We start from the raw sequence: 21,979 nt of genomic DNA, 5'->3' as shown, positions 1-21,979 counted from the left end.
AATCCATATTCTAAATACCTTCTTGACAGAGAAGAGATACAGTGCATTTCTAGTTCTGCCGAAGGCTGCTAGCATTAATAATGGGCTAAGTCTTTCAGGTGAAATGTTAAAATGAGGTCCCTTCTGCCCTACCAAGTGCAGTTGAAATATCCTGTGGCAACATTCAAAGAAGACCAGGGGCTGAGTGTCCTGACTAATATGAATCGCTGAAGAAACAGATTATCCCTTCATGTATTTTTGTGGGATCTTACTGAGGTCCAAGTGCTTGCCTTGTTTTTCCACACTACATTAATTACCGTACTTCAAAAGAACTTTCCTGGCCGGAAAGCATGGGGGGGCATCTCAAGGTCATGGAAGGCACTATACAAATGCAAGATCCTTGTCTCTTTTTTTGACATATAGCAGAGGATCTGTTTTTTTTTCAGACACAAGTTTGTGATAGTAAAATGTGTTTACAGTGTTCAATGTGTTTCACAACTGTACAGAGAATATATTGGACCAGTTGGCCCTCGAGAGGTTTGGGGACCTAAACTGAGTGGGACTTTGTATGTTTTGGAAGCCTATGTGTGTTACTTAGGGTACGTTCTGGGGAGGGGAGACGGCGCAGCTCATGGAAGTGTATTTGAAATAACAGAGGACATCTGAACCAGTTCCATCAAAACGCGTGCCCTCTTGCTCAGATTTAAATGGTGCTACACAAATTCAAAATGATGTGGAGTTTCTTGCTTAATGTGATCCAGGGACAAAGAAGCTTTTCGTTTAAAGGTTGAGACATGTCCATAACTCTTTCACATTTCAGGTAGATACTCCTGTATATTTTCCACTGTCTGCTAACATGAATACATATGGATGGCACCAGAGTCTCTAGTGTACACTGGGAGTGGTTTATTGTAGCTCGCGTTAAGCAGTCGTCTGGAAGTATAGCCGTCCCATTTACTGTGAGTGCTGTCAATCGGTAACGTGAGTGATTTTTAAAAATCTGCTCACAAATGTTGAATGCAGATGATAATTTGGAGCAACTTAAAGAACGCTGAGCTGAGCTGTTGTCAGGTTATAGGGTATATCGGAGGTTGATTCTGGAGGTGGACTATTTTCCCTGGGTGAGTGTTCTCTCTCTCCCGGTCACTCTCATTTATACACCTCAGGCGATGACTGAAGAGAGTCCCTCTCCCTGTACTCTCACCTCACGTCACTCCCCCATATGACTGTGTCTGCCTGTTACCCTGACGACCCACAGACCGCATCGTGTGCTCTGTCCTGCAGCTGAGGGTCAGACAGTGACAATCGCCCGGATTGGTCAGGATCCGCGGTGACGATCTGCCCGGATTGGTCAGGATCCGCGATGATATGAGCCTGCTGTCTCTGGGAGTGGTGCCTCACTCTATCCCCCAACAACATGGCAACACACTGGAGATGCTGTGACACTAGCAGCACCCCACAGTTCAGTCCAATAACACAATGGAATCACTCCACATGATGCAGTTTTGCTTCATTTCATGTTAAGTTGTTCATTGTGGTGTGCTTACACAGCTGCAAGGCTCACTGTGGGATTTAAGTGGGGGCTTGGTGTCAAACGCACTTTTCCAAGATGGAAATCGTTTTGAACAAAGCTCAAACTTTCAACCAGACCATTTGTTCTTGTGCAGTCTGGCTGGAAACCTGCCTCTGTGTCTGTGTGTGTGTAAGCATAGGTTTGTGTACACACGTATGTGTGTGTGTGTTTATGTGCGTGTGTATTTGAGTCCATCTTCATGTGCATGTGTGTATTTGAGAAGGCGCATGTTTGTGTTGTCACATTGATTTGTGCTCACATGCCTGTACGTGTGTGCACATGCCTGTCTGTCTCCATGCTTGTGTCTGCAAACATGTGTCTGTGTGACATTTGTTCCTATCTGTACATAAAATACATACTCACCATGTTCATTTTTTAAAGGAGTGTTTCAATGCAGTGTCTGCCCCACGGAAAGACAGTTGTGATGTCCTCATGTGAACTTGTTCTGTGCTATTCAAGATCTAATGAAGAGCAAATAACTTCATTTTCAGTTTAAAGTAACACCTATTCAGTTACTCAGCCTTGAGTAATGCTCACCTAACCCTTTGACACAGGAAACTGACTGGATCAGAGCAGTCTCCTGTTTTGCAGTCCACCATATCCCTCTCCCCAAGGCCCCAACTTGGTTCCTAAAGTCAAGTGAGAGTGACTGTCTCTGTGAGGATCTGTTCTGTCTTCAGCGGAGAGACCCTAGAAACCCTTGCTGTGTGAGCCAGCCCACATGCATGCAGAACAACCTGCCTGTTTGGAATCACTTATTCTTTTCTAACATAGTAGCTGCTATCCTAAAGGTTACAGCACTCTTGACTCTGCAGCCGTCTTATCTTCAAGTTAATAGTGCTGAGAAGCCAGAGCTGTTTATAATCAACTTGAGATCCACTTTGCATCCCTCAAAAACAAATAGAAGCAAGGTGATAAATGTACAACTCAGCTTTGATTGACACAGTCTGGTTGAACATACCCACTTGATTGTGGAGAGTCACAATTAGTCATGGAATGTTGTTTTAAATGGCTGATGGGTTTTGAGGTATTAAACTGATGAATTGTTTTTAGGACAACGATGTTGTTGAATTGTTATGCTACTTAGCCTTGAAAAGCATTAGACATTAATATGGATTTATGCACAACACTGGTAGGAATGTTCAGTTTATCAGTGGGAGAGTGGAAAATGAGCTTCTGAATTGATTTTCAAAAAATTCCAGAGCTTAAATGTTCACACTACAATGGGATTATTTTATTTATTCACAGCTTTTGCAGCAAGCGACTTCGACGAGTAACCTGGGCGCGTTCAGTGGCATTCAACAAATGGCGGGTGAGTAGGAGATGTTCCATGTTGTTTTCTTCCATAGAAATGCCTTATCAACTGCTCAGCCACATTATCATTTCAGTGGCTATGCCTTTGGAATGCACTCTGACAATACAAAAGTCTGCTATTACAGCACCTTGACCCTCTTTCAATTGGGTGACAACAGTGCACTATGAAGCAACACAATGCATCATCCGTTGGCTTCGCAAGCCTCTGAACTTCCCATAGTTAGAATACTGTTCATGATCTGGAGAATTAGCTCCGCATCCAGTTCTGATAGGTTTGTTACCTCTTTCCAATGGCTGAACCCAAACCAGAGGTAGACAAAACGGTAAGGTCAGGGCCCTTGAGTTTTTCCTGAATATATGCAATTACCTCTCCCTGTGTTCAGCAATTCTGACAGTTCACATCCGTCTGGATGAGGACATTTCTCCTCAGTCCTGAGTGGAGGTCTACTATCCAGGAAAATTATTCTCGAATCAAGACTCACGGCTTGTACTCTGAAATAACTCCACAGTGGCTGGTATCTCATCACCAAGTCACCCTTTACTTACACATGCACAAGATATGGGCTCTGACCAGCCAGCTCAGAGCCAATCCCTAGAGTGAGGAGAATCTGAGAGATTCCTGTTTATATCTGTCAACCAAGGCTCCCTGATTGACCCAGGTTACCAACCCCAGTCGGGGATCTTATACTCAATGAGATCCACCTGGCCAACCTCATTCCAAACACTACATGTTCTATCGAGGAATTTGAACATTTTAGGCATTTAAATAAGTTTACTTCCCATTCTTCTAAACTCCAGCAATTATAAACTGTTTAGATTTCATTTCTCTTCATTGGACAAGCCACTTAATCAGTGGAATCAGGAAAGTGAATCTTTGTTGTAGCCCCTCTCGGGTGTTTGTATCCTTTCTCGAGCACAGAGTCCAAACTGTGCATCGTACTGACACTCTGTCTGGTTTGTCTTTGCTGGCACATTCCCTCTAGAATTGCTGCACACCACGCAGGTACAACATAAAAGGGAATGTTGCTTATTTGGGGCCTTTTTGTTCCTTACACAGTACGTTCACAAATGCAGTGCAATTTAGAGCAAACGTGGCGCTGAACCCTAGGTGTGATCTTGTCAAATCTTTATGCCATTGCATTAAGATATCCTTACCCTTCTACCAGAACCACCTCCAAACAAAGACCAACCTCCACATCATCTCCAGTTTGTTCAGTGACGTTTCATTCACAAAACACTTATTGATAATGATGTGAGTGGGGGTTTTAGATTTGAGCGACTGACCAGTCACCCAGAACCCCACAGTGCCACAGGAGCCCTGTTTCAGTTTGATGAATGATCCTTGTTGCCATGCCTCTCAGTGCCTTGGTTCCTCCTGCAGTGTTTGCTGTTCCTCAGAAGACATTATGAATTGCAGTTATGCATGAACCATTATAGCTGGAAGAGTGAGCAACTGCAGCCTGATACCATTCAGACCCAATGCTGCATACAATTAACAGTGATGATGCTTCAGGGTGCTTGTCGAGTATGTGTGTTCACAGCGCTCCTAGTCAGTGGCATTCCCAAATTAAGCAGTTCAGAACACGTTACTGAATCAAACTCCAAATTAAGCCATTGTATTCCAGATATGGAAAAAGAATTGTTAAAAATGTGATGTGACCCACACTTGCATTAAACCATTTCCGCAGTCTTTGGCATCTAAATTAAAGCTGCATTTCCGACATCATATTAAAGTTTACTTCCCATTCTTCTAAACTCCAGCAATTATAAACTGTTTAGATTTCATTTCTCTTCATTGGACAAGCCACTTAATCAGTGGAATCAGGAAAGTGAATCTTTGTTGTAGAACACAAAAGCCAAGACTGATGCTGTTGTGTGGTACTGAGGGAAGTGCTGTCTTGAGGATGAAACATGAAACCAAGAGCCCATTGGCCACCTCAGGTGAGGGTAAAAGGTCCTGTGACCCCATTTTAAAGGACAGTAGCAAATTCTTCCCAGCATCTTGGCCAATATTTATCCTTCAATCAACAGTTAACAAACATTTATCTGATCTTTGTCACATTGAGGAAGTTTGCTGTGTGCAAATTGGCTGCTCTGTTTGAAGTGTGGTCACTGTTGTACTTAGTTTTCAAGTACTTGGGAGCTCTCTGTGGCTGTGAATGGCAGTAAGTCCACCCCCCCACCCCGGTGTAAAGAGATTCAGGATGGAGTTAAGGTTTTTTTTAAGAAAGATCTTTGGTGTGTCCACCTTGGTTTTCAAGTAGAGTTATTTTAAAAGTTTGATGTGATTATTGTCCATTTTGCAATAGTTGAATAATCCTTTGTTTTGGAACATGGAAACGGAGCTTGGCCATTCAAATCCTTGAGACAAATCTGACATAATTATATCATAGGAATCTAGATTTCAACTCATTTATCCATATTAGTTCCTTGATTTTTACTATATTTTCTGAACAAAAGTCTATCGATCTGAGTATTGATCCCTCCAGATTCAACAATATTTTGGTGGCAGAGAGTTTCTACATTTCTGTCGCCCTTTTTGTGAAGAAATGCAGTATGACTTCACTCCTGAACGCATGAACAAGGAACAAGAGTAGGCCACTCAGCACTACAAGCCTCCTTTACCGTTCAATAAAATCATGGCCAATCTGAATGTACCCATATCTCTACATTTATGATGATCTTTCGTCCAGTTGACAATCAAGAATCTATCTACAATGAAACAAAGACCTGCAGATGCTGGAAATCTGAAACAAAAACCTGAAGAAACTCAGCAGGTCTGGCAGCGTCTATGGAGAGAGGAAAACAGTTAATGCTTTGAGCCCAGTGACCATTCTGTTCTGAGTAAGTGTCACACTAGAGTTGAAACGTTAATTCTGTTTTCTGTCCACCGATGCTGCCAGACTTGCTGGGTTTCCTCAGAAATTTCTGTGTTTAAGTATCTATCTACCACTGCTTTAAAAATTCGTTAAGATTCTGCATCGTTTAAGGAAGGGAATTTCAACAACATTCAACCATATTTGAGAGGAAGAAACCCTCTAATTTTAAGGCAAAGTCCCCTGTTCTGGATGGCCAGGTTTTGAGTCGGGAAATTTTAGTAAGTTTAATGATAGAGAAAAAATGCTTGCTTTTATAAAGTTGAATGCGTGTCTGTCTTTAATACGCGTGTTCTAATCCTGGCACAGCTGAGGTCTGAACAACTTCCTGAATCTCTACTGTGGACAGTGTAATAGACCCAGGCAGAATCATCCATCTGTCACTTTTTAACTGTTAGTGATTGGCAACCACTCCTAACATCTGACATCTGTTCCCACTTATTGATATGCAGATTTATGCTAATCATTGTGCACAGTGAGAGGAAAAATTATCTAAGGTGAACATTAGATTAAATTTACATGGCCTTCTCATTGCAAATAAAATCAAAGTTTCAGATAAGAATCTTCAGCTATGTGGGGATTTGATGCTGGGCTCAGAGAAGAGGGGAAGAATTTTATTTTTGACAAAAGCGTTCCATTGCTAAATATTTAGCTGACAGCAGTAGGGTTTAAACAAAACTCCCCCTGCCCACTTCCACTTGAGGTTTAGATATCAGCAGCTCATTGTGTGTGGCTGTTTCCGAAATGTGAATCAATTGCCCCGTGAGGAAGATCGGGGTCACACACTTGACTGGATTTTTTTTTAAACACGTTCCCAACCTCTGGATCGCCTGAACCAATTGTTTAACTCTGGCCATCTCAAGCTTGAACACAGCAATGTGCTGCCCTTTATAGTTCGGTATTACTCCAGCATACTGCATTCACCCTGCCTTCAGCCACAGCTCATGAGATTTTGTGCTTTGTACACGAAGCTCATCCATCATGGCACGTCACTCCCTTTGTGACCTCCTCTTGTTACAGTCTCCTATAGCTTCAACATTCTGTTCCCCACGCCAGCACCGCCCCTCCACCCCGCCCCTCCAGCTCCAAGTTCGGAAAGCGGCATGGTGGCTCAGTGGTTGGCACTGCTGCCTCACAGCGCCAAGGACATGTGTTCGATTCCACCCTCGGGTGACTGTCTGTGTGGAGCTTACATGTTCTCCCCATGTCTGCGTTTCCGCAGGGCGCTCCGGTTTCTTCGCACAGTCCACAGATATGCAAACTATGTGGATTGGCCATGCTAAATTGCCCATGGTAGCCAGGGATGTGCAGGTTAGGTGGATTGGTCATGGTAGATTGTCCCATAATGTCAGGGGATGTGCAGGCAAGGTAGATGAGCCATGGGAAATGCAGGATTATATCGATTGGGCCTGGGTCGGATGCTCTTTGGAGGGTTTGATGGGCTGAATGGCCTGCTCCCATATGGTAAGGGTTCAATGATTCTGCAAATTTTGGTATCTTTGAACAATCTATATATCTAAAAACAAACTGCTTGAGGCTATCTTTTAATATTAAAGGTGCACCATAAATCCAGCTTGTTAACCAGATGACCAATGAACATATTCAAAGCCATGTTCCTACAACTCATTGGCCTAGTTCAATCACCTGACTTCTTGACAAGATAGAAAGCCTCTTCAGTTATTTTACATTATACCATACTGGAGCACAACAAAATACTGAACAAATATTTGTGTAAGGAAGCCATAACCCCCTCCTATTGTTCACAATATTCATAATGCAGAATTGTAAATGAAAGAGGAGGAGGCATTTCCAAATTAGGTGTAGTTACCAGGAAGGTGCCACCTTCTCAACCTCACCACCTCCCCACCCTCCACTCACCCGAGGCATATTGACCCTCAGGATAAAATCACCACCAGTTGTCTCTCTCTAATGAGAGAGTAGTTGTATGGTCCTCTCGAACTGCGCTGGCTTTGCCATTACTTCCTTTTCCAACATTCTTCCCAGGAGGCATATTTTACCCTTCAAGAGGATATGAGTACAGGACTAGTAAGTCTTGTAAAGGTGCTTGGTTAGAGCACATCTGGAGTACTGTGTGCAGTTTTCATTGCCTTAACTCAAGAAAGATATCATTGCCATAGACAGAGTGTAGTGAAGGTGCAGCAACTTGTGGCCAGGATGGTGACACTGTCCTATCAAGAGAAAGTGAGCAAACTGGGCCTGTATTCTTGAGAGTTTCAAAGAATGAGAGGCAATTTCTTAGTGTTTAAAGGCTGGATGTCGGTAAGGTGGTTCCTCTGGGTGGGGACTTTGAACCAGGGACACAATTTAAAAATAAGGGGGATGCCATTCTGGACCAAAAAGAAGAGAATGTTGTTTCCCCAGAGACTGGTGAATCTTTGGATTTTTCTATCCCAGAGGGCTATGGAATAGTAAGAATAAAAGGCATTGAAGCATCCATTCACCCATGATTGTATTGAATGGTGGAGCAGGTTCGATAGACTGAATGGCCTACTTCTGCTCCAGTGTTGCTTCTGACTCATAATTTAGTAAATAATTATCTCCATGCCTTTCATCAAAGCAAGCGGTTTGCCTCAATCACTTTTATCAATTCTCTTCACAATCTTTGAAGCTAGTGTTAGGCATCTTTCCCTGAGCTAGGCTAAGGTGGTGGAGGAATAAAGAAGAATCGTTTAGGTTTGCCGGACTTGAAACTACATGTTCTTAGCCTTTTCTGAAGAAGGGTCCTGACCCAAAACGTCAGCTTTCCTGCTCCTATGATGCTGCCTAGCCTGCTGTGTTCATCCAGCTCTACACCTTGTTATCTCAGATTCTCCAGCATCGGCAGTTCCTACTATCTCTGATGTTCTTAGCCTTGCTGCACTTCGGTTTCTCTTAATCATCTGTGCAATGCACCACACATTGGGAATGTGTATCATTTACAATGCAGGCTATTGTATCATCATTTAAACTTTCTTTCCTGGGTCTAGCAAACCCAGAAGTCTTTTTTATCTGTACTGTTATCATCGTGGTTTCACTCTAGCTTCGACTCACTATTCCCATGTTTGGTTTCTTCTCTGTCCTCCTTTCTACAACCCTTGCTGTTCACCCAGTTGTGAACTCTGGCCTTTCTCGTGAAAGAAAAGTTGATGCACAGAAATGGTGTTTGGTTCATTCGCCTTTGTAGCATTGAGTGCAGTATAGGTGCCCCACGTTAGAGGGAATATTAGAGCCATGCCACTTGGAGATACTAATAATGAGAGGTTGGAGTTATGAAGAAAGAACAGAAAATTTGGGATAACAAGGTGCAGGGCTGGATGAACACAGCAGGCCAAGCAGCATCATAGGAGCAGAAAGGCTGACGTTTTGGGCCTAGACCCTTCATCAGAAATGGGGGAGGGGAAGGGGGTTCTGAAATAAATAGGGAGAGAGGGGGAGGCGGATAGAAGATGCATAGAGGAGAAGATAGGTGGAGAAGTACGAGAGAGTTGCAGTGGGAGAGAGATCCCCTGAGGTTTGTCCGGAGGGAGGAGGGTAACTTCTTCAGGCTAGGCATCCTTAGAAGAGGCTTCGCAGTGAGGTTAAAATTGAATCAGAGAGGGACTATTTTCACTGGAAAAATAAATGTTTCAACAGGATCTGGAAGGAGCAGTTTCAAACTTTAGAAATGTTTTGAAATGGTAAACAATGAAAGCTCGTTTCCACCCATTGGTAAATTGGCAAATGAACCTATGAGCTCGTCATTATTACTAGAAAATAAAGAGTGACATTAGAAGAATCATTTCACACAAAGTTATTAAAATGTGGATGCTTTATCACAGCCAGCTCGTTTAAAATGGAATTGCTAAATATTTTAAAAAGGAGGATTGTAAAACAATATGGAGCAAGAGGAGCAGAATGGAATTAGAGCGTGTGGCTCAAGGTGAACTAAATGACCTCCTCTTGTGTTTAAATATCTATCAAATGGATTGGTTAGAATTCATGGTCTCTTCAAATGGCCATCTATGGTAAAGAAAAACTCTGCATCCAATCTGAACCTGCACCTGGACAAAGTCCCATTTACTCGTTGTCATTAACTCAGGGTTATTGGCTCCTGGTCCAACAATTTTAAAATTCTCATTCTTGTTTCTGGGTCCCTTCCGACCCTCGCCCCTCCCTATCTACATAACTTCCTCCAAACTTACAACCGTCAATGTTATCTGCACTTCTACAAACCTGTGGTCCTGCTCTTTCCCTGATTTTTTTATTTGCTTCAGCTACCTGGGCTATAATCTGTAAAATTACCCACACAACTCAAAATCTCTCTCTCTCTCTCTCTACCTTTAAGATGCTTCTTAAAACCTACCTGTATGACCAAGTTGTTTGTCATGTTTGCTGACATCTTATGTGACTCGGTGTCAAGCTTCTGTTTTTGATTTTAAAAAAAAACATAAAGTTCCTTGCGATTTTTTTTTTTGCTTTGAAGGCGCCAGATAAATACAAGCTCTTTCTGTTGTTGATGGACTAAGTGGGATGTTTCTTGTGAGATTTTCCTTGTATTCAACTGCTTACATCACATTTTATACAAAATGCCATTGCATATTTCAGTTCTTATTGATGATGAATATTATCCAGTCCCAGCAGAGAGAGGTTGGCTTCCATGATGGTCTGGGCTGTGCACACAAGCTTCTGTGGTTTCTTATGGTCCTGGGCAGAGCAATTGCCATTCCAGGCTGTTATGCAAACCACTGTGGCATTGCCTTACAGGTTCTTTAAGATATAACTGAACCTCACAGAGGCAAGTCAGTTTGAAGAACCTGACATGGAATTATATTGTCAACATGGGGCAGTTGAGTCATCAACCCGTTCATACTGGGCTGGATTCAGACTTTGCATATCAGGATAATGAAGGCTGCCTTATTCCTCCTCAGCCATCATTTAATACAAGTATGAAAGGAGAGATAGAACATAAAAATAGAATCATTGGCACTTTTAAAGCACCTATTGCATTGCCAGAATATTTCAGACCACTTCCATGAACAATAGATTACTTTTTGGAGTGCTTTGGCTGTTTATAGCAGAAAGCAGTGCCCACTGTTTCATACACAGCATCACATAAACTGTAGCAAAATGTGTACAATCCCTGTAGAGACCCATAACTTTCTTATTTAAAAAGATATTTGAGTTTCCAGTACCTGGAAGGATCAAATGACAAGAATTCACATTTTTAAACTTCTATTGATCAAACATGTACTATTCAGTGGGTAAATTATGCACTGACCACAGAAAGGTTTCCCATTTAACTTTTAAAATGACTAAAAATTCTCTGCATTACACTGTTGTTGAAGTAGACACTTAACTCCACCAGCACCAATCTGAAGCTATTCTCCAATGCCAATGGCTTCTGTCTTTGTCTGTTCCAAGCAGTGTATTTTCTAAATTCAGAACTAACTTTCACCTGTGAGGGTTACACTGGCAGCTGCTCCACTCCAGCCCAAGTTAGGCGAATATTTCAATCTCTTAAAAATCCTCATGAACGTTCTCTCTTCAATCTGAGCACAATATCCCACCTGCATATTCTGTAGTGAACAGTAGTGTGAGTATTTTCACTGCATCAGGTGCAAGATTTGTTTGTATCTTCCATGTCAGGTTCTTCAAACTGACTTGCCTCTGTGAGGTTCAGTTATATCTTAAAGAACCTGTAAGGCAATGCCACAGTGGTTTGCATAACAGCCTGGAATGGCAATTGCTCTGCCCAGGACCATAAGAAACCACAGAAGCTTGTGTGCACAGCCCAGACCATCATGGAAGCCAACCTTCCATCCGTGGACTCCATTTACATGGCTCGCTGATGCAGAAAGGGTGCCAACATCATCAAAGACCCATCATACGCTAGTAATGTTCTCCTACAACCTGTTTCATCAGGCAGAAGATAAATAAGCTTGAACACACCAACGGGTTTAAGAACAGCTTCTTCCCTGCCATTATTAGACTGATGAATTGACTCTCTAACTTCAAATAATGTTGATCTTGCCTAGCACATGCCCTGTGCAATATAACTTGTATGCCCCTGTATAGTTTCTTTTCACCCTATCATCTGTATGTCCTTGCTTACTATGATCTGCCTGTACTGCTCGTCAACAAAGCTTCTCACTGTACTTCGGTACACACGACAATGAATGAATGAATCAATCAATTGCTATGGGCACTTCTCTTTCCAAAATTCATCTCCATGATAATGTGAATCACATGGGCCTTGTATTCGGAAAGGAACATGAACTAGCTTTCCTGTACACCACCAACTCTACTCTCTCTTTGAATTAGACCAACAGTTCAAAATATAATTTTTCATAAAACTTTTAATTCTGAACACATTTTGCAGCTTAGCCACCGAGGCTTGTTGGGGAGAATTCAGAGCAGATCTCATGAACCCCCTTCATTCTCCCATTTTACATTATGCTAAAGACACAATCCCAAAATATAACAATCTTTTAAATCAAATAATTAAACATTTGTTTGGTTGAAGATGCTGATTTGATGAGCCAGTTGATTGTTACCTCCTAATATGTTCACCCTGCCCAACCAATTAAAATCTGCCAATGTCTCGGGAAGAACATTGAGCATACTTTCCACATTTATCTCATTCTGACACTTTGTGCTCCCTTTTGTTCTTGGTTATCCTCTTGCCACTCCTGAATGTGCTGATTAATGCTGGCATACAGTTTCACAAGGCCTGCCAGTTGTCCTACAATATCCCTGTCAACTTCGGTAATTTTCAAGTAATCCAGTTACTGCCACAGTCTGACCATGGGTCACGTTCACCCTCATTTGAATCAGGAGTGCCCTTAGGAAATGGGAAAGCCCTGCTTCTGTACTCACTGCAGAGTATGGAGCACTTGCACTTTCCGTACTCTGATTCGAGTAAAAGAGAAAACATTATGAAGAAAAAGAAGTAAAAGAAAAACCATAATAGAAAAGGTCTAAGGAAGCTAGCGGAGTGTACTACATTCGGCCAGCTGTGCCCATTGGCACAAGCTGCCATGGAGTGATGAAGTTACGTTGTTATAAAGTGGAGGTTGTGAGAGCCAGCAATTCGCTCTTGAAATTTAAGGGCTGTTAACTCTGGTGGATGGCAGTTAGCTCTAGGGCTTTATCCAAGAGCTGCCTTCTTTCTATACTCTTGATGACATATCAACATTTCTTACAATAGGATCGGTCCAATGTTGTCAAGATGATTAGATTTAAATTTAAGTGGTATTTGGTATCTAAGTTCCTGGTTCAAATTGATCGGCTAAATTCAAAAGCTTGTTGTCTTGGTTAAAATGGTTGCTTGGCCTGCTTTTGATACAAATGTTTCAATTCAGGTACTATCTATGTACTAGCAAACTTTTAAGCTGCTACTCATAGACTCCATTTTAAATCTCTAAGCATGGAAAAAGCACATCATCTTTTAAACAGACCATGCAATGCTTTCTCCCCTAGCATTTTACAAACACCAAATTCTAACTTCCTGCCTCTTGATCCATTAGTACTCCAACTTCTCAACACCTCCCTCTTTAAGAAAAAAATGGAACCATCATTATGAAAAGATGGTTTCATTTTTTTCTTCTAAAACCTTAACTCCATGATATTACGAGATCCATAGCTCATTTATCTAGGGTTGTACATTTCATACTAGTTGTATATATGTATAAAATTAACATTGAACACTATTGTTTCTATCTTATATAAACATTTTTCTTTTAAACTCGTAATAAAGCATCTGTGATAATATTTTCATGACTCACAACACATACAACCCTGTAAATTAAATGTTTGCTACATGAGACTCCAACAAAATAATCTGGTGTTCTTGTCCTTCAATTTTTCCAGAAATTTCAAAGGATTGTGATTGGTTTACACAACTGTCTCTTATGCATTGTTTGCAACGTAAACATTAAAGTGTTGTAAGGCCATTACCAAACTCAATAACTCTTTTTCAATGGTTGAATCTTTTTTTTTGGTGGATATTGAGTTTTTTGAAAAATAACCGATTGGCATTTCAATTTCACAATCATTCTCCTATAACAATACAGCTTCAACACCTACATTGCTTGCGTTGATGGTGACTTTAAAGAATTTCAAAAAATTTGGCATGGCTAAAACCAGTGCGGTGGTTAACACTGCTTTTAAATTCTCAAATGCCTCCTGGCATTGTTCTGTTCATTGAAATTTCATGTTCTTTTTTAACAAATCCATCAACGATGCCACCATGCGATTAAAGTTTGGTACAAATTTCCTGTAGAATCTGCTGAATCCTAAAAATCGTGACACTCCTGTCTTTGAGGATGGTCTTAGAAATTCCTCGATGGCTTTCATCTTCATGTTCCGCCGTGTCATCCATCCGTGTCCAATGTTGTGTCCCAATAACATCACTTTCACCTTCGCAAATTCTGTTTTTGCCAAGTTTATGACCAACTTTACCTCCTGTAGTCTCTCAAAGAGCTCTGCCAAATGCTCCATGTGATCTTTCCACGAATAGCTAAAGATCACTAAGTTATCGATGTAGACAGCACAATTAGACAATCTTGCCACAACTCTGTTTGTAAGGCTTTGAAAAGTGGCTGGTGCATTTTCATTCCAAAGGGCATTACTTTAAATTGATAAGCCCATTTGGGGTTACAAAAGCAGAAACTTCTTTCGCTCTCTCCGACAAAGGTACTTGCCAGTAACTGCAAAGTAAGTCCAACTTTGTGATGTACGTGGCTTGTCTGACTTTCCAGACGGTCCTCCAGCCTTTGAATTGGTTATGAGTCTGATTTAGTCATGGTATTGACCTTCCGATAATCTACGCAGAATTGTTGAGTACCATCAGGTTTGGGAACCAACATGATTGGTGAACTCCACTCGCTTTGACTTGTCTCTATGATGCCTTCTTGGAGCATCGCTTCCTCTTCCTTCTGTACGTGTGCTGCTTTGAAAGGATTAAGCCTGTAGGGGTGTTGTTTTATTGGAACAGCATTCCCTATGTCAGCCTGTTGTATTATAGTGTTAGTCCTCCCCAATCTATTTCTACACAGGTCCTCATTGCACTGCAACAAGTCTTTCGATTCAGTTCTCTGTTCCTGGGACCGATAGCTTACTACCCTATCCCATTCTTTCAGGACTTCCTCGTTATTCAACTTATTCTGAGGCACATCAAAATCCAAATCACCTGGATTTGATTCCTCATTCTGAGTGGCAATTACTAATACCTGTTTCCCTGGTTCCCTGGTTCCCTTTCCCTGTCGTAGTGAGATTCAGCATGTTCACATGCCATACCTGATAAATATTTTCCTATCTAGCATCTTTACCAGATAATTCACCTGACTTAACTTCTTCTCAACCTGATAGGGATGACTAAACCTTGCTTTGAAGGGATCTCCTACCACTGATAACAGCACCAATACTTTATCCCCATGGGCAAATGTACAAATTTTAGATTTGTTATCTGCTTCTGGTTTCATTAGATGCTGTGCCGCCTTTAAATATTGTCTAGCTAATTCACCTACTCTGTTTAATCTTTCTCTCACCTCAGGTATATAAGCTGACTGTGAGATCTCTGACTTCAGACCTATCAACTTTTCCTTAATTAATTTTAAAGGCCCTCTTACTTCGTGTCTGAATATGAACTCACATGGAGTAAATTAAGTGATTCATTTGGAGCATCTCTAATAGCAAATTATATAAATGGGATACCTTTATCCCAATCATTTGGATAATCCTAGCAGTAAGCCATCAGCATGGTCTTTAGGATCTGATGTCACCTTTCCAATGCTCTCTGGGATTCAGGATGGTATGCATTTGATTTAAATTGTTTGATGCCTAAACTATCCATGTCGTGGAGGTGCCGGTGTTGGACTGGGGTGGACAAAGTCAGAAATCACACAACACCAGCTTACAGTCCAATAGATTTATTTGGAATCACACAAACTTTCGGAGTGCAGCCCCTTCATCCCTTGGGCTATAACTTGGTGTCGTGTGACTTCTGACTTAAACTACCCATGACTTCCTCAAATAATTTGGCAGCAAAATTGGACCCTTGGTCTGACTGAATCTCCCTGGGTAGACCATAATGGGTAACGAAAGCAAGCAACTCCTCCACAACTTTTTTTTGCCTTGACATTCCGTAATGGAATTGCCTCCGGAAATCTGGTAGACACATCCATTATGGTTAGCAAATACTAGTTCCCACTTTTGACTTTAGGGAGGGGACCTATGCAATCAATCATAACCCATGTAAAAGGTTCTTCAAATACAGGAATTAGCATCAAAGGCACTGGTTTTATTACTGCCTGTGGCTTTCCTACCATCTGACACATATGACAGGTACGGCAAAATTCAACCATATCATTATGTAATCCAGGCCAATAGAAATGCTTCTGTATCTTAACCTGAGTCTTCCTCACTCCTAGATGATAATTTGTGTGATACCCACAATACTTCCTGTCTGTATTCTCCGGCAACATAATCTGGTGAACTTCCGCTCATTTGTCATCGGCACTAACTTGCCAAGGTCTCCATTTCTGCTTTAAAATCTTGCCCTTGAGGTAATAGCATTCTGGAATACATTCTGATTCCTTTATCAAGTAGGCTTTAAAATCAACGAGTTACAATTTATTTATCAAACTCTTAACAGTGAACAAATTAACTAAACTATTAATAAACCAAATAAATCCTTTCTAACTACTAACTATTCCTAGGACACTAATGGGATGCTGTTCCAATAAATATAAGTCCCATATTTTAAAAAAAAAATTAGTCTCTCAAAAGTACAGCCAGGTTACATTTCTTCTGGAATTTTCTGTGCCTTCTCTGTTGATTCTTCTGTCAGGAATGTTAACCTTTCTGGTACCTTTGTTATTTTGATGGTGCTTCCTCTAAGACCTAGAGGACGCTGTGAGAGCTAGCCATTTTCTCTTGAGGGCTGAAGGCTGTTAACTCTGGTGGATGGCAGTTAGCTCTGGGGCTTTGTCCAACTGCCTCTTCCTTTTATATCCTTGATGACATAGCCACATTTCCTACAATACGATTGGTCCTATGTTGTCAAAACCAACAAATTTAAATTTAATTGGTTTTTGGTATCTAAGTGCCTGGTTCAAATTGTTTGGCTAAATTCAAAAGCTTGTTGTCTTGACAAAAACTGCTGCTTGGTCTACTAACTGTACAACCTTTCAATACAAATGTTTCAACTCAGGTGCTGTCTGTGTATTTGCAAATTTTCAAGCTGCTGTTCAAAGACATCCATTTTAAATCTCCAAGCATAGAAAAAGCACTTCATCTTTTTAAGGGACCATGCAGTGTTTTGCCCCTTAGCATCTTACAGACATTTTACAAATACCAAATTCTAACTTCCTGCCTCTTAAACCACAAGTATTCTACCCAACTTTGCAACAACATGCAACTAAAACCAAACAGTTTTACAGAATCAGATCCCATCAGACTTCAGGACTTGTGAAGGGGAGCAGGGGTCCAGAATGGTGACTGCTAGATTGAGACAGTGCTAGTAATGATTGGAGCCAGTATCAGAGGGAGAAGTGGTTAGCATTCAGACCCATCATGGGAACAACATTGGAGATCAGCGCTCCCTGGGACCCTGTGTTGATTTGGAATGAAGTGCTGTTTTTAGTGTGAACAGCTTCAAAAATGCGCCATTGCTTGCATGTTTTGATTCTAAACTCCTGTGCATTCCAATGATATATTTGTTATTTTCAAATTAGTTTAAAATGAGTTATTTCCATGAGTTTACAAAAGTAACACCATCGGAATAAAGGAAAAACACTCTTTCCCCAGATCTGTTAAATGGCTTTTATTTTTTCTCATTGACGATTATGCATTGGTTAAAGGTAAGAGCTATATATTAGAGATATGGAGAAGATTTTCAGATGCTGGAAATCTGGAACAAACTAGAAGATGCTGAAAGGACCCAGCAGCATCTGGAAAAACAAGTAACCTTTTGATTATAGACCTATAAGTAAGTTTTAATGAAGGGTTTATACCTGAGGTGGTAATTCTCTTCCTTCAGTGATAAACTTTTGTATTTCCAACAATTTGTATTTTCATTACATCTTGCTTTTGTGTTTTAATTTGAGGTCGTCCTGACATTTTTTTTCTCTCGTCAAAACATTGCTCGTAAGCAGTTTCAGTTTGTCAAGGGACTCCTGCCCCCTGACTAACGTATGGCTAATGAGAAGAGGTTAGGATAATAGTCACTGTAAAAGTGTGAGAGTGTTTTCCAACAGTGAATGGAAGCCATCAAACCTACCTGAGGTTGTTTTCATTCCCCTTTAGGTATGAACGCTCTGCAGTTACAAAACCTAGCAACCTTGGCAGCAGCTGCTGCCGCAGCTCAGAACACGGCCACCACCAACGCCAACCCTCTCACCGCGGCTACAGGGGCGCTTGGAGCACTGACAAGTCCAGGTAAACCTGTTCCACTCGCTCACTGTAAAATAAGATGTATTCAGTACGCGGCCGATCACCTGTGATGTTATTCCTTATGCGTTACACGTAAAATGTCATCAAGCGATTGAACGTGGCAGAGTGTTGCAATGGAGTACTGTGAGAGAGCTGCTCGGAGAGGCACAGCAAGTGTGGTTTGGTTTGTGGATAATTGGAGCCAGTCGGGAAATGGTGACAGAGGTCTCAGGAATGAGTACAATGACGGACAATATTGCACAAACAAACAATGTTAGGTCAACAGCGTGTGCATATCCCTCCTAATTTATACTTCCACAACATTAACAAAGATTTGGGAGAGATATTTATTGTGCAGGGTTTGTGCAATGTCACCTAAACTCAAATTAGTTTATATTCTTTCTGCTGCAAACGTACTCAGCAGGTGGCAGCATACTTGTGGTGTTATATATAAGGTCATTTCTATTTCAACTTGAGCTACTATTTTAAGGACAGCTCAAAACTCTTCTTTTTTTTCCTCACAAGCAAACAATTAGTAATGTTGGCACATGAGCCTGGGTGGTTTGAGCAATTTAGAGTTGTGATAAATTCACTGCAGGGTTTAGCAGACCCTTTCCATAGTCTGGTCATGTTTTATGTTCAAGCAGCTTCATTTTTATAGGCGAGTATCCACTGGGCAAAGTGACAAGACTGAAAAACTCTGGCAGCTCACACCTGATGGTTTAGGATTGAAACACAACCTTAGTTTAGTGGCCCTTCATTTTGGCATGAGTGCTTTCCCATGTGTCCTGCTGTTGCTGTTGGATCTGGATCAGAGCAGAACATCCAGACCCAGTGCAGTATCTCCAGGCTAAAAACTCAGATTGTACGTGGTGTGATTCTGAATTGTCGGAGATGAAAAAGAAACTAATGAGCCAAAGGAGAATACAGTTTACCATAAATCCAGGCTGAGATCAACCAAGCCCACTGTTCTCACCTCATCTACATGCTCTTCCCTTCCGTGACATTACTTCACAAGAAATAGGAGCAGGAGTAGACTATTCAACCCATCAAGGCTGCTCTGCCATTCAGTCTGATCATGACTGATCTCGTCCTCGCCTTCTGAGACACCAAAAATCTGTCTATTCCAGCCTTAAATGTATTCAGCAATAGGACATCTGTGACCCTCTGAGGAAGAGAATTGCAAAGATGCATAATCCTTTCACTTAAGACGTTTCTCCAAATTTTAGTCCAAAATAAGCACCTTTGTTCCTCCTCCCTGACTAGTGGAAATGATCGCTCAACGTCTAACATGGGTATATGAACAGGAAGGGTTTCGAGGGATATGGGCCAAATGCTGGCAAATGGTGCTAGATTTATTTAGGATATCTGGTCGGCATGGACAGATTGGACCGAAGGGTCTGTTTCTGTGCTGTATATCTTTATGTCACGATAACTCTAAGATGGCTGAAAGGTTCTGCCAGGAAATTAGTTGACAGGTTTCGAAATTTAGTTCTTTGTCTTCTGGTATATCTCATTGTCAGGCAAGGGCGACATTTAATGTAGAAAGTCACACAGGTGAGTGTATATTTCCAAATTACTGTTATAAATGTGAAAAATCTGTAGCTCATTCAAGTTTCCCATGAATGACTGCGTTTCTTGCATTATATCAAATGGGTCAGGAACACATCACAGTGGCTAGTCGGTTTACTACAGGCGTAATTAAATTCTCCACTTTAAATCAGGTATCAAAAATAGTGCTCTTGTAAAATATGAGATTGACTCATTTTAGAGTGGGCCCAGGAGATAGTTTCCTGAAATGGATGGGTCCCTATTGTGGAATTAAGCTGTGGGGGGAAAAGAAATGAACTTGTTCAGAACATTTCTAATGACTTTTCTTAAATTATAATTTTTTTTCCATTACTTAATGAATTTCTGGCTAAGATTAGCAAGTAATCTGCAAAGTGATAACTGCTTGTACTGAATTACTATTTTAAATCTCACTGCGCAAGTGATCAAATCATTTGCCAGTGGCGTAATTTGATGTTTCATTGTGCACAACTTGATAAATTGCCATTTGAAGCATGTGAAATAGTGGCACCAATTTCATTTCATCACAGGCAGGCCCTTTAAGTTTTCCAATGCAGGATATGGTAGGGTACATTTTTAAAAGGATGGTGGTACCAGGTCAGCACGTTGGAAAATCCTAATCCAAAATGTTGTTGCAGATGCACCCAGGAATTTTTGGTCACTTGTGGGACCCGTTGCTTGAGCTCACTGCTGTTAAGACTGCCTGCTCTGGAGCAATGTTTCTTGTTCCAGCCCATTCCAGAGCCCTGAGTGCAGAATGATGTATATTTTTTTTAATTTTGTGTCAAACCTGTATCCCCACACAAAATGGTCAGAAATGGATGGCATGGTGGCTCAGTGGTCAGCACTGCTGCCTCACAGCCAGGGGCCCGGGTTCGATTCCACCCTCGCCGACTGTCTATGTGGAGTTTGCACATTCTCCCTGTGCCTGTGTGAGTTTCCTCCGGCAGTCCAAGCACGTGCAGGTTAGGTGGATTGACCATACTAAATTGTCTATAGTGGCCAGGGATGTCAAGTTAGGTTGATTAGCCATGGAAAATGTGAATTTACAGGGATACAGTAGTGGGGGTGGGTTTGGATGGGATGCTGTTTGGAGGGTCGGTGCAGATTCAATGGGCCTAATAACCGCCTCCTGCACTGTAGGGATTCTGTGAATTCTATAAGAAAATCTGATTCACATCATAGATACTCAGTACTAAAGTGATGACACAGCGTTAGCACTGGAGCCTCCGAGTTAGAATGTTGGGGGTTCAAGTCCTGCTTTCGAGGCTTGAGTGTAACCGTCGAGGTTAACTCTCCAGTGCAGTACTACAGGAGTGTCTTTCACATGAAACATTAATCTAAGGGCTTGTCTACTGTCTCAGGTGGATGCAGAAGATTCCATCATTTTGCAGAAGAGCAAGGGAGCTGTCCATGGTGTACTGGCCAATATTAATCCATTAATAAATGACTCTTCAGATCTGATCCTGCTGACATTACTGTTTGTTGGCACCTACATGTTTGCAAATTATCTGCCACCATTACAACAATTTAACACTCCACAAGTGCTTCATTTGCTGTAAAATGCTCTGGGACATCCTGAGGTCACAGAAGGCACTAACTGAACGAAAAACTTCAATCTCTGCTCAATCCTATTTCCCGTTCCACCTTCTATCCATTCCTGGAATCTTGTACTTGCAATTTATCTTCTGCTTTGGCAGCATTTCCACCTCCGATTGGTCAGTTTAAACCTTTGCTGTTGGCTAATGATCTTGTGAATGCGCAAGAGGTCCGAGGTTAGCCTTTTTGACTTAAAGGAATAAAGCCCAAGTACAATTTGTGTGGGTTTTCTCCTGTATGAGGTGGTCAGTGCAGGAAAATGCAGCTGTTTTGTTTTTGAATTTGCAATGCTGAGGCTGACTTGTGCCCCACCCAAGAATTACTTCATTGTCGAACCTGAAGCTGCCTGGTACTTTGCCGATCCAATTCCACACAGAGGAGCCACTGATCGTCAGTGAGCCAGTGGGTTGTTAATAGTTCTTCCAGACGAGCCATAATCCAGCAGCCTTTCAATGCACAGTGCAAGCTTATAGTCGCCAGCACATGGGAGCTCCTCAGACAGATCTAGTACTGGAGTCTTTCAGTGATTGAATCCTGGACTATCAGTTCTCAGGTCTGCTTAAACCAAAGAAACCTGTACTGCAGGCTGATGATAATGCTTTTGTGTTTATCAGTATTGTGATCCCAAGTTAATCTAAAGAAGCCAATTGTAGATAAG

The 21,979-nt window shown here is 41.5% G+C and overlaps 1 protein-coding gene across 13 annotated transcripts in view; it reads left to right on the top strand.

Moving 5' to 3' along the window:
• Positions 1–21,979, top strand: part of LOC109936127 (CUGBP Elav-like family member 2) — a 74,902-nt gene that overhangs the window by 32,019 nt on the left and 20,904 nt on the right. For all 13 annotated transcript variants that reach the window (XM_020534752.2, XM_048610144.1, XM_020534755.2 and 10 more), the window contains exons 5-6: positions 2,801–2,864; positions 18,028–18,159. In XM_020534752.2, the coding sequence (XP_020390341.1) occupies positions 2,801–2,864; positions 18,028–18,159 (196 nt within the window). The remainder of the gene's footprint in view (positions 1–2,800; positions 2,865–18,027; positions 18,160–21,979) is intronic.

This window comes from Rhincodon typus, chromosome 22 (genome assembly GCF_021869965.1).
Source record: "Rhincodon typus isolate 14 chromosome 22, sRhiTyp1.1, whole genome shotgun sequence".
NCBI classification, from domain to species: domain Eukaryota; kingdom Metazoa; phylum Chordata; class Chondrichthyes; order Orectolobiformes; family Rhincodontidae; genus Rhincodon; species Rhincodon typus.
Note: the sequence above shows the minus strand (reverse complement) of the source record. Positions and strands in the feature narration are given on the sequence as shown.